Raw genomic sequence first — 13124 nt, 5'->3', positions numbered from 1 at the left:
TTGACCTGCTAGAAAAGCTCCGAGCAATGAGAAAATTTAGGAACCATTACCTATCCTATGAGGCAAACTGTCTTTTGGAAGGGGAAACTTGAAGGGGCCACAAACAGAGGTAACTGTGGCCTGTTTGGCAATATACCTGTGCCTTCTTGACCTATTATCTTCTCTTTCCATCCAAAATACTGGAAGAGGGTAGAATGTCATAATTGGAGAGAATAACCAGAGGAACCGAAGTAAACAAATACAAATTTATTCTTTTTAAAGCAGAATTCAAGGATAAAATGGGAAAAGCACCACAGTGAGTGGCAACTGAAGTTAACCCATTTGCTCCTAGCCCCAACCCTTCATCCCAAACTTTTATACAGTTGCATGCCATACTTGACACCTCCCCTCCCCCGGAATCCTGCCCCTAATTTTCATCCTTTTGATCCATTCTTGCAGCCAGTAAACAGCACAGCAGACTTCAGTCTGCCCTTATCACTGTCTTGAGAACAGCAAGGACATTCATAAGGTCTCCTTTCAAATATGGCATCTAAAAGAGGAGGAGGCCACTGGGAGAGGAGCCCTGGCCTTGAGTCTTCCCTTCTCCCACAGTCACAAGTGTTAAAACAGTGAGAAGTCTTTCTCTGTTCCAAGCACCAGGTTTCTGCAGGGAGGCCCACAGATTGGGCTACCCAACTGAGGAGCTAAGTTTCCACAGCCTTAGGGTAACGTCTCCAGGCTTTCTCCCAGGACTGTTCATAACAAGGCAGCAATTTTGCTAGTTATCTGTCCACAGTATCAAGGGAAACTGGATGGAATTACTGACAGAAAATAGTCCCAGATCTACCACTGAAAATATGAGTTCAAAGAATGCTCTAGCCTGAAGCTGGGCATGGAACCCCCAAACCCTTTTAAAACATATACCCCAGGAAGCAAGGATATTTCTTAAAACTAATCTGATCTCCCAGGCTTGGCCTCTGCCTTTCCTGAGTTTGTTTTTAACATTTGTGGTCTGCCAGACCGGTTCACAGAACACACGAAATCTCAATCAGGTTTCTCCACAGGGAAAGACTGCCTCATTCTGGGTCTTGCGAGAGACACTGAGAGCCTTTATTCCAATTTTTGCATTCTGAAGAGAGGGGTACATTTTCTCCTGGGTGGAAAACTTTCTAGGGAACTATGTACAGCAGCCTTATGTCTTCCAGCCAGTCAGCCTTCCCTAACAGCTGCCAATTAATGTGAATCTACTCTGCTCTAACTGAAAACACAGCTACCTTCCCAATGGCTTATTGTTCCCCATCGAATTCTGTCCAGAATAAATTGCCTACACTATTTGATGACAAGTCCAGTAAACACATTCCTCATCACTGATAGTAATCTCATAAGTCAGAAGGTTTTCCTTAGGCTACTAACCCAGCAACTCACACACTACCTTCCAGTCTAGGGTCATACATTACACAAGACTCCTTTAGGAGCTACAACACACAACTTATCCCAAAACATAGAACACATTTTGCTAAATTCAAGCCCAGTGTGGACTGACCAAGGAACCATTTTCATCACTGCATGCAAACTGCCTACGTATGCAGCAGTTACTGCTACTGGCCCTTGAACAATATACTCACCTCAGGCATTGCAGGTAAACACAAGATGGCAAAGTGCCAGTGACTCCCTTAGTGAGGCTTCAACCATGACCTGCTGCTTCGGCCTACCTCCAGCACAAATCCTACGTAACGAGATCAACATCTTTTCTACCAAGTCTAGCCCAATGTAGTTGTCACAGACCCTCAGCAGCCTAAGAGCTCTTGAGTGGGTGGGGAATAACAAAAGGATTCTCCTCATAAAAACTGTTCTATTGCATCTGTCCCCCTGAGGCATAGGGAGGCACATATTTCCCAGTTTTTGAGTCCCCTGCTCCATGTCAAATTTGTCTGAATACTGCCCACAATCTAGGACTCTACAAACATGTCTCATTCTGAGAATGACCTGATTCTGTGTGTGATGCTTGCTTCCCAAATGCTTACCATATAAGCAGATACCCTGAACCTACGCCTGGGTTGGGGAGAATGCAATCTTGGCTTCTCGAGACAAGCTACCACTCTTCCTCCCTGGAATCAATCAGTCTAGGTTCCTAGCATTTCTGTATGTTAGTCAAGGTTTGATTTATAACACAGACCTCCAATCATCTCACTCCCTCCTGACCTTGGTGGCAGCCATTTCATTCTGTAAGGTCATGATCCAGACCTTAGGAACTTAGGGGACCATAGGATGTACTCTGTGTCTTAGCCTGGCAAAGGCTAAAATACATCTTTTGTGCCTTTTTTGTGTGTGGAGTGGGTAAAGGTTAGATGTGCTCTATTTTAGTTCCTTAATCATTGTTTAGGGGTGGCCAGAAAAAAAAGTCCCAAGGCCCAAGTCTCGGTGGAATAAAGTTTGGAATTAGTGAAGAGAACACAATGTCTCTTCATGTTTGATTACTCTGTGGCCACAGACTTCCATTGCTTTGGTCTTAAGGTCAGCTCACCTCAAATATCAATGAAGAGAAACATCGTCGGGGCACAGCCAGGGTGTATCTATCTTCCCAACCAGAGACTGAGGCTATCAAAGAGCAAGGCAGAGCACTAATTCTTCAAGAAGTATTAGAATTTAATGTGTGAGTGAGGCTGGGAGAGCACTGATGTACAGTAGATATGTAGAGTAGGTATGCATGTATGGATAAACAAAATTTAGTCAATTGCAAGGCTCTGGGGCAGAAGCTCTCTGTAGAAAGTAGCCCAAGTGGACTTTGTCTCTGTTCCAAGTTCCCCAGCCAACTCTTCCCACCTCCACACTCAATTTTGAACAGTTGCTGGACAAAGGAATCATGGTATATACAGTCTAGAAAAAGTTAGTTCATTTTGAGGACTGGGCTCACATTTCAGAGTTAGCAACAGTTTTATGCACAGGAAGACCTTGCTGCTAGCTGAGTGGAATGTGGCCAGTTTTCTGATTCAAGTCTAGTAGCATTTAGGTAGGGACCACTATTCTGGCTGGTCAGTTTTAACTTTCCAGTGAATAGCTGGGGCTAATCAGCCACCTCATCTAATCCAGCCTAAGCTATCCAATGGTTATAGCCTGGAGAGTGGTAGGCTCACACTCCCCTAAGATAGAGGGTTTCTTTTCCTTTCACACCCAAGGGGAGAGAGACAGACAGACAGAGACAGAGAGAGAGAGGCATCCTTGTTGAAGATGCTGCCACTCCTGCCCCAGATCTGTGAGGACGGACTCAGAAGACCAAAGAGTGGCTTCAGAAGCGTTCCTGAGCATCTCAAGGAGTCTCTTGGGATGCCAAGGTCTTAAAGAAACAAGAGGATCGTGGGAAAATATAAACCCACAAGAATTTCTTTAGTGTTTCCAAGTACAGGGTGGAAGCACGCCCACAATGGATTCGGAGGCAGGAGAAACTGAAGATACTTGAGTAAGAAACATGTAGCTAGAATCCTGAAGGTGAGAACTATGCTCTGTAGCTGAAGTAATAGTTCTATTATGTTGCCCAGACTTTTCTCAGGGGCACTTTGGAGAGGTGTCTCAGGGATACCCACTTGCCTCTATCAATGGGGCCAGAGAGCAGGACTAACCCCTCCGGGGATCCATAATGCAGACACCCTAGGGACATTAGGCTTTTCCCTCCGTGATTCCATGCTGAAGAGAAAGGGGTCAGTGGGTACTGCTTAGCTCTGCAAGGTTATCCTCTGCTCCTCATCTGGATGACAGGTGTGATTTACCTTTGCCTGGGCTGCAACAGCAGGATAGCACAAGGGCCAGACTCAATCTTAAGGACTGAGGAAGCTCACTTGTCCTCCCCCATCCCCCGCCACATCTCACATACCATCAGCTCCCTGCCGCTGCCCCAGGTCCACATATCTCTGGTTGAGTAATGTGGGGCCAGTGGGTACTGGAAAGGTTGGACAAAGGGTGAGGGAAGGCATGGACAGGAATCAGGAAAAGAAATGGACTACAGGATGGGGATCTGACTCCATCAAGAGGCCAGCAGGGTATTGGCAGTCATATCAGAGCTTCGCACACTGGGAAAGGCGTGGCGGAGCTTCTCCATGATGTCTTCTAAGCATAGGCTGACATCCTGACTCTTTGACCCCACATCATCTAAGTTGGAAGAGAGAGATAGGGAAAGATTACTTGAGATCTCCTTTGTAAGAAGGAAGTCAAGAGGCTTCTGTTAGCTGGATAGCGAACAGGTAGACATTTTTAGAAGACACATATGAGAGAAACAGTTAAGAAATCAATTATACACAACCCTAGTCCCAGTTCTAGTAAAACTTTGGGCAGGCAATCTAAGCTAGGACAAATTGCTGGAGGAAGGCACTACATGGGGGAACTTACCTGCTGCCTCAGTGTCTGGAGTAGTCTGGCCCTTCTCTCGGGGATGACTGCCTTCTGACTGGAGTGGAGAGGATGCTAGGGATGAGCCTGCAGAGCCATTGCCATCTGATTCAGTAGGTGGCTAGCAAGAGGTAAGACATGATTAAGTGGCTTTGCCTTCCTGACCCCATTCTTAGACTCCCGAGCTTTGAAAGGGACCTTAGAGACCTCATGCCCATCCTTATGCCCTGGGTCATTAGGAAGCTTTTCATAACGCCATACACTGTGACTTTCCCCTTTAGGATACCCCTTAGACAGTTCAATTATCAATTAGATTCTTCCTTTGACAACAGGAGGCAAAGGTTCCTTGTTCTTATCAGAATGGCACTACACCTAAAGGTCTCTTGCTGTCATTTCAACTTAATTAAGCTATTCAGAGCCCAATTTTCTCTCGAGTTTCATTGCTGCACACCTGATTCTCGGTTCATGGAATAACAGCCTATGTTAGAAAACTCTAGGAATTCACTAAACACTGTCTATCGAACTAGAGAGAGCAATGAAATGCATGCCATAAAAAGGATTATGGGGGCCTGACTGGAGGAGAGAAGGAAGTAAACTAGCTAGAGGGGGAGAGGGGGCACCGGGAGGGCCATGGGGGAGAAGAATAGGTGAGAACAAAGTATGATGACACAAATGTACAGAGGCCACAATGCAAATATGACTTGGAATATGAACTTAAAAATTGATCAAGAAAAAACCAAGGCTGTTCCTCCGATAATATGGAGAAGGGGTGCCACTGTTTGTTGCGTATGATGACAATGACAGTTGACATATATGATTACTGTAATATATTCCCAGTATATTGCTGAATTCTGCAACATGCACTTTTAAAGTTTTTATTTGTTTGTTTTTCGAGACAGGGTTTCTCCGTGTAGTCATGCCTGTTCTGTAAACCAGACTGGCCTTGAACTCACAGAGATCTGCTTGCCTCTGCCTCCCAAGTGCTGGGATTAAAGGTGTGCACCACCAACGCCATCACATTATTTGATTTTTAGAGTGGTTACACAATCCTATTAATTTTTTTATTTCTTCTTCCTCTCTCCTCTCTCTCTCTCTCTCTCTCTCTCTCTCTCTCTCTCTGTGTGTGTGTGTGTGTGTGTGTGTGTGGTGTGTAAATCCACATATGCTATGAAGCATATGTGTAAGTCACAGGACAACTTCGTGGGAGTTACTTCTCTCTTACCACCTTTATGCGAGTTCCAGGTATTGAACTCGGATTGTCAAGGACTTTACTAGCTGAGCCATTTTGCTGGTCCTTTTTTGTAAAAGATTTATTTTTATTTGTGTGTATACATCTGTGAGTGTATGTCACATGTGTGTGGGTACTTCCAGAGGTCAGAAGCAGGATTCTGAACCCTTGGACCTGGAGTTACTCATGGTTCTGAGCTGCAGTACATGTGTTCTGGGAACTCAGGTCCTCTGGAAGAGCAGCAAGCATTCTTAACTGCTGAGCCGTCTCTTCAGCTCCATTGATTTGTTTCACTGAAAACAATTTTAGCTGGTATTATTATTACCTCTGTTTTACAGATAAGAGAACCAGGGCCAGATAAGGTTAAAGAACTTTCCCAGCACCCCAAAGTCACTAAGTGAGCACTGTATTCAAACATAAGCTGTCTGACTCCAGAGCTGCCTGACCTCCCACAGACAAAAAGGGCAAAATGCAACAAAAGAGCCCTTTATTGTAAGATATTTCTCTTGCCAAACATGTCCAAACCTGAAGATGCCACATTTTGGATGGCGTGCTGGTGTGTAAGCATGCGTGAGTGGGCACACATCTGACTGGACATGTATGGACATCCATGTGGGGCCCAGAGAACAACTTTGGGTGTCAGTCCTCAGGTGTGGTCCACTTTTGTCTTCTGTTTTCTTTTCTTTGTTTTAAACGACAGGGTCTTTCACGGACCTGGAACTCACCATGTAGGCTAGGCTGGCCAGCAAGCACAAGCAATCCATGTCCCTAGCACAGGGATTCCAAGCGTGTGTCACCACATCTGACTTTTTAAAAAAACATGGTCTCTGCAGGTCCGACCCTAGGTCCTTGAGCTTGGTGCTTTACTAACTGAGCCCCTTTGTTTCCGACGGTTTTTGAAGTTTGTTCTTTTAATACCAGATTCCAATGGGCTGTGAACTAAAAAGTCCTTCCCTTGCCTCCAGGCCAGAGGTGGTATGGAGTGAACTCGAAGAGGACTGGTTAGGGATGGAGCCATATTGCCCATTTTCTTCTTCATCCCAATTGCCAATCAGCTCTTCTCAAGAAGTCACCTGACGGCCACAGCCAGGGGGCACCCCCAGCTCTCTATGCCCTCCTCCTGAGTCAGGGGGTTCCAGCCTCACCTGCAGGAGTAGCTCCCTCAGTCGTTGCAGCTGAGACTCTAACTGCTTGTTGTGGTCTTCAAGGATCTGCATCCGGGTCTCCAGACGGCTCTTGTGCTGTCGCAGGATCCTGGCTTCAGCCAGAAGCTCCTCGTTGCGGTGGTCCGGAGTTGCTTCAGTGGAGCCCTCGGCCAGGGTGGGGGCCTCAGCTGCTTCCTCGTGCTGCCACTTCAGGCGCCTCAGCTCTCCCTGGAGAATCCTGCCAGGGAATTGGAAGCCAAGGCCTTGAACGGGGTCAGCCAGCTATCCAGATTCCACAGGTTCCCGTCTTTCCCAGTGTGAGGGGTCACTGTGCTCTCCCAGGCCAACCCCTGGCAATGCTCTGCTTGACATGGCCACAGCCACTTCCTCTCCGGTCTAGTTGACATTTACTCTGCCATCCGGAGGCCTTAGAGAAGTTAGCTGACATTTCACATTAGGGCTTTATGCTTTGGGGATTAATTTTGACCTTCAAAAGCAGGTAAGAACATGTTCTGCAAATAAAAGAGGCATTAGTGCCGATGGCTTACCTCTTCTCCTTATAGATTTCTAGATTCTAGGGGAAGACATAGCATAAATAAAGAGATCAGCCATCCTGCCTCTTCTCTCTACCGTCATCCAATTTGACCTGCTTTGAAAGCTTGTCATCAAGGAGACACTCCAAAGAGACAGCCTGCTTTCAGGCACATTACTTTCTGTTGTTTGGGCAAACAGAATCACTTTTCCTAGCAGTGCCTGCTCCCTACTGCTTTAATGCAGCAGTTCTCAAACCAACCCCAGAGAGAAGCCAGGCTTTTGAAAGTAGTCCACTCCATAGTATAGTGATAGTCTGTCCTAATGGTCACAACTAGTCCATAGTTCACACCACTGCCATCCCCTGCCCCTCATGCTCAACAACACTCAAACTGATCTAAGTCTGTTTAACGTGATGGACCACTAATTATGTGCTTGATCCTGACAATGTCCAATTGGCTAGAAAAGTGACCAAACACTTGCTCTGTGTGTGTGTGTGTGTGTGTGTGTTTATCTTTTCTAGACTGGCAACACACACTTTGCAAACTATTCTCACCTGCCTTCCACCACTCAAGGAGCACTCTGCTAAGGTTTGTCATTCCAAGGGAGGCATGTGGACCAGTGGCACTAAAATCCCCTAACAGCTGCTTAGAAACAGAAACTCGGGCCCCTCACACCCGGGAGTCAGGACTTGCATTTTCCAAAGCTTTGCCATTGACTCCTGTGCACACGAAAGCTTGAAAAGCACTGTGCCAAGAGGCTCTGCAGATGTTACTGCCTTCCCCTCAAGAGCCTTCAACTTTCCTCAGACCCATGCAGCCACCTCTTCTCTTGTGGGGATTAATGCCATCCCTGGTACTTTGTCTCTTCTGGTCTAGAAATGTGGTAGGTAATGTCATAAGCCCTTGGGACACTTTCACTCAGTATCAAGTACTAGTTTTAGTACAAAAATTTCTTTGAGAGCAAGGATAGGTTATAGTCTCTTCTGCATTTTTCTAGGGCTCTCTCTATCTGTTTCTAGTGGGCACTTGGAAAAGTCAGGGTTATTTTACATCTGGTCTTCAAAGTAACCCTGGGAAGTTGGTATCATTATTATCCCCATTATACAGCTGAGAAAATGGAAGATCATAGGATGTAAGTGTCTTGATCTAGGTTGTATAACCCACAAACTGTCAAGCCATCAGCCCCTGGCACCAGCACATGTTTATGCTATGGCCACACCTACCGGTTCTCATCTTCTAAATGGGCCAGGATCTTCTCTAGCTCGCCCTTGCTTTCTGTCCCCATGCTGCATGGAGCCTGCTGTCCAAAGGCTGGCTCCCTGTCTGTGATGGGGCTAGAGTGCCGCAGCAGGTACTGGTCCTCATCTCTGCATGGGTGTAGGGAGAGGAAAGGAGAGGAGCAGGTAGGTGCTGAACACAGACACAAGTCAGAGAGCCAGTTCTGAGATCCCAGTTCAGCCCCTAGGAAACATACGCTGACAGTTCCACTTTGAAGTCACATAAAGAAAGCCAGGCCTCAGGTTTAGGCTTTGGGAAGTTGAAAGAGGCAGTATCTGAAAGAGGACTGGGAGATATTTCCAGGATGCTGAGGTTTCTGATGTCTTCTCGGGTATAAAGGGAAAATCACTTTTCTTTCTGTGCTGTTTCCCCCTCTAGGTCCCTTTTCTTTCTCACCTCTCAGAAGGATCTGAGTCCCAGTGAGGACCAGACTGTTCCATGTAGCCAGCTGTCCCTGGGTCTTCTTTACAGGCAAGAGACCTCCCTTAGAGATGCAAGGGACTTCCCTTAGAGATGCATTGGCTCTGTCTCTGTGCTATAGCACCAGGGCTCCCTTGGGCCACACGTAGTGAACTTTCTGCCTTCTCCTAGGGTTGGTGTGGCATTTGATGGAGTTTTGCATCTTGAGCACAAGACAACAGTTCTTTTGTGTAACTTTAAACACAGGCTTTCCTGCCTCAAAATTGGGCATGGATGGATGGGATCTTGTGATATAAGGGGCCTGGATAGATGGCTTCTCTTACTAAACATTGTAGTCAGGAAGCAGCATTCTCTCCTCAGAGAATCAAGGACCCTAGCCACCAGCCTCCCATTCCTAAACAGTAGCAGAAGGATCCCAAGGACAGCTATTTCTGGAAAATTAGCAGCTGTGGAAACTCACATGCTGTCATCCGGGGACAGGCTGTCATTAAAAAAGGAACAATTTTGACTTTCCATCTCAGCAAGCCTAGAAAGAAAGAGCCACAGTAGGAGAGAAAGCAGGATATAGTGCCTGCTTCCATCCCAAGCACGGTAATGCAGGATAACTGGCTTAGGGAGCTGACCCCACCCCCAACCACCACACTAAAGACTGGGCCTTGCTGGCTATGGCTCATTCCACTCTGAATTTCCCCTAGCTCATTCTAATTCTCCTTGGACTTCCTAGGGTCCCCACCCCCACCCCCATCGAAAAGCTGTGGTACCTGCTGGCAAAATGCTCAATTCGAGAGTGCGTGTCAGCATGTGGCAACATCGGGGAAGATGCAGGTCTGAAAGAAAGGAGCAGAGATTCAGAGGACCAAAGGCAACTGGAAGCCTAGCAACTCACCACTCCCACCCCTGCACTGCCCAGATGGTAATAAGATACAAAGAGTGGATCCTACTCTGTTCCTTGCTGCTAGGGTTTCCACTTGGGCACATTTTCGAGCTCATGAGGGACTCAGCCCCTTCCCAGCACATAAGTGAGCGGGATGAAGTCACCACAGCCTCTGCTCGGCCACTCATACTCACGTCTCACTGCAGTCAGCCTCCAGCACTGATTGCACAGGCAGATAACCTCGCTGAGGGTGTTTGCTGAAATACTGCTTTGAGCGGAATTTATTCTTTAAGGTTGTGGCAAAGTCCCTCATGTTTTCACTGGATGTGGTCTGCAGGAAGACAGGACAGAGGGACTCACCCGAGTGGCTACCGGATACTATGAGGTGTTGTTGCTTCTCCACTGGAGCACAGAATGTGACTGGCATCCCACCCAAAAAAATCTCCAAGAATATACCCTAAACTCTGAACTCTGGGAAGGTAGATTGGAGAGGCGAGAGCCAGGGTGAGGAGAAAGGAAGATTATCATTTGACACTTTAAACATCTCTATCTGCTTAGTTTGAATCTTTTACAGTACACTTTAAGATATCATTTTTTGTCATTATTCTGGGTTTATTCGGGTAACCATATTGTTAAAAGTTCATGGGTTCTTTGCTGTCAAACATAGAAGGCACTATCTCATAGCAGGTGTGATGGGGGAAGTCCTGTACATTTGTTAATAAAGCACTGTTGGCCAATAGGAATCTAGATGGGTGGGACTAGGAGTCCAGGAGGATTCTGGGAAGGAGAAACACAAGAGAGTCAAGATGTAATGCCATGGGTGTAGGAAGCCCGGAACCGTTCTCCGGTAAGAGAAATACTTAGATTAATAATTATGGGGTAATTACTTAAGTCAGAGCTAGCCAGTAAGAAACAAGCAAAGGCCAACAGCTTCATAATTAATATAGCCTCCTGTGTGTTTATTTGGGGACTACAATGCGGCAGAGCCCAGGCGGCTGGCGGGGGGATAAACCAAAGCGGCTAGCAAAGAAAAAGCTTCTCTTTACAAAATGGTGTCAGAAGTGGGATTCAAACCCACATATACCCTAAACTCTGAACTCTGGGAAGGTAGATTGGAGAGGCGAGAGCCAGGGTGAGGAGAAAGGAAGATTATCATTTGACACTTTAAACATCTCTATCTGCTTAGTTTGAATCTTTTACAGTACACTTTAAGATATCATTTTTTGTCATTATTCTGGGTTTATTCGGGTAACCATATTGTTAAAAGTTCATGGGTTCTTTGCTGCCAAACATAGAAGGCACTATCTCATAGCAGGTGTCCTGGGCTTCTGTCTCTTACAACCTCCCTATGTCCCTTTCTGTGATTGTCCCTAATCTTAGGTGCAGAGTTTGTGTTGAAGATCAGCCAGTTGAAGTTGGGCAGCGGACAGTCACTTATCTACATTTTGACTAGTTGTGAATCTCTGTAATGGTATCTACAGTGACACCACCAGCTGACATGCCAACATAGATAGGAAATCCCACATGGTCCCATCCCTAGACGAAGAGCTACAAGGGACAAATGGCTGCTGAGAGAGAAAGAAGCATTCTTCTCCAGGGACAAGCTCCCACATAGGTTGTCCAATCACAAGTGGTCCATCCCTGGACACATGTTCATACTATCAAAGCTGAATGGACTCAGCAGGTTCTATATATATGTGTACACATATGTGTATATAAGTGTGTATGTATGTACACATAGATATGTAACAATAATTAAAGAAGACATCATGCATCCGGGAGGGGACACAGGAAAAGTTGGAGGGGTTACAGTGTGGTGATGCACTCCTCATTCATGAAGTTCTCAAAAAATAAAATTACTATATAAAAATAATTTTCATTGAATTTTAAAACATTTGAAATTTTGTTTATTTACTTTGTGTGTGTACACGCACACACTGGGATGTGTAAGTGGAGGTCAGAGGACAACTCGCAGGAGTTGGTTTTCTTCTTCCACTATTTGTGCTCTAGGAATCCAATTCCAGTCATCAGGTTTGGCAGAGAGCGCCTTTACCTGCTGCCACTTTTCTATAAATTCTGGGAATGCAGAAGATGAGCAGGAGGCAGAGGATTATCAGCTTACCTCTTCTAGCTAGTCTTCTCTGCTTGCCCTTTATAATACTTTATGTAAATGATAATAAAGGGAAACTAAAGGGCATGTGCCCTACTCCCACTGGTTCACATATTCCTGTGCTAAAACAATTTGAAGATAACACCTTAGAAAAGGAGATTATAAAGAAACAGGTTGAAAATGGAGAGATGGGGTGGGCAAGAAAGCCAGTTGGAGTGTACCAGGGTTCTGGAAGAATCTAAGGGAATGGAAAAGTATAAAGACATCGAGGGCAGGACTGGAGAGATGGCTCTGCAGGTAAGAGCACTGCTGCTGCAGGGGACAGGAGTTCGATTCCTAGTACCCACATGGAAGCCCACACTGTTTGTCACTCCATTTCCAAGGGTTCTGACACACTCCTCTAGCCTCTTTGGGCACCAAACATGCAAGTGGTTCATAGACATACATATACCCAGACACATAAAATTAAAAATGAATAAATCTTAAAAGGCATTGCGGGAACAAGCCCAGGACACTACAACTCTGTGGCTGAGTTCACGGACACTGACTGAGATGGACTCAGGCAGCTGCGAAGGGAAAGCTGCCAAGGAAACCAAGTAGAATTTGTGAGTATAAGTTAAGAACAAATCGCTTTCCTGTAATGGACTGAGTAATTTGAGCACAGACTTTGGTACGGGTAAGAAGGGGTAGAAAAAAACAAAACAAAACATCTGAGCGTTGGTGGCACAGGCCTTTAATTCCAGCACTCAGGAGGCAGAGGCAGGCAGATCTCTGTGAGTTCAAGGCCAGCCTGGTCTACAGAGTGAGTACCAGGACAGGCTCCAAAGCTACACAAGGAAACCCTGTCTCAAAAACCAGACAAACAACAACAAAAAATCCAAAACAAAACAAAACAAATAAAAAACCCAACAAAACAAAGTAGCAAGAAAAGACCCAATGATTTAGTACGAGAGTCATTCAAGAAGCTAGCCAAGAAAACACACATGAGAAAAGGGGTACCGGGAACCACCTGGCTCTTTTTTTCCCTTGGGATATTTTTGGGCATCAAAACAGCTAATGATGATGAAAGGCTGAGAGTGTCCTCAGTCAACTGTGGCCACAGTGACAGAGAAGCTATGATGGAAGATTAGAGGAGCCCGAATCTCCCAAACCAATGAGTCCCTACTGTTTGGGGACT

The 13124-nt window shown here is 45.9% G+C and overlaps 1 protein-coding gene across 3 annotated transcripts in view; it reads right to left on the bottom strand.

Annotated features, from left to right (window-relative positions):
- Positions 1-231: 231 nt before the first annotated feature.
- Positions 232-13124, bottom strand: part of Drp2 (dystrophin related protein 2) — a 52348-nt gene continuing 39455 nt past the window's right edge. For all 3 annotated transcript variants that reach the window (XM_013115233.3, XM_040744381.1, XM_040744382.1), the window contains 7 exons: positions 10032-10168; positions 9725-9790; positions 9424-9489; positions 8489-8632; positions 6733-6970; positions 4360-4480; positions 232-4122 (listed from right to left, as the gene is read on the bottom strand). In XM_013115233.3, the coding sequence (XP_012970687.2) occupies positions 3998-4122; positions 4360-4480; positions 6733-6970; positions 8489-8632; positions 9424-9489; positions 9725-9790; positions 10032-10168 (897 nt within the window). In that variant the 3' untranslated portion in view covers positions 232-3997. The remainder of the gene's footprint in view (positions 4123-4359; positions 4481-6732; positions 6971-8488; positions 8633-9423; positions 9490-9724; positions 9791-10031; positions 10169-13124) is intronic.

Source organism: Mesocricetus auratus, unplaced genomic scaffold, assembly GCF_017639785.1.
Source record: "Mesocricetus auratus isolate SY011 unplaced genomic scaffold, BCM_Maur_2.0 Super-Scaffold_100003, whole genome shotgun sequence".
NCBI lineage: Eukaryota > Metazoa > Chordata > Mammalia > Rodentia > Cricetidae > Mesocricetus > Mesocricetus auratus.
Note: the sequence above shows the minus strand (reverse complement) of the source record. Positions and strands in the feature narration are given on the sequence as shown.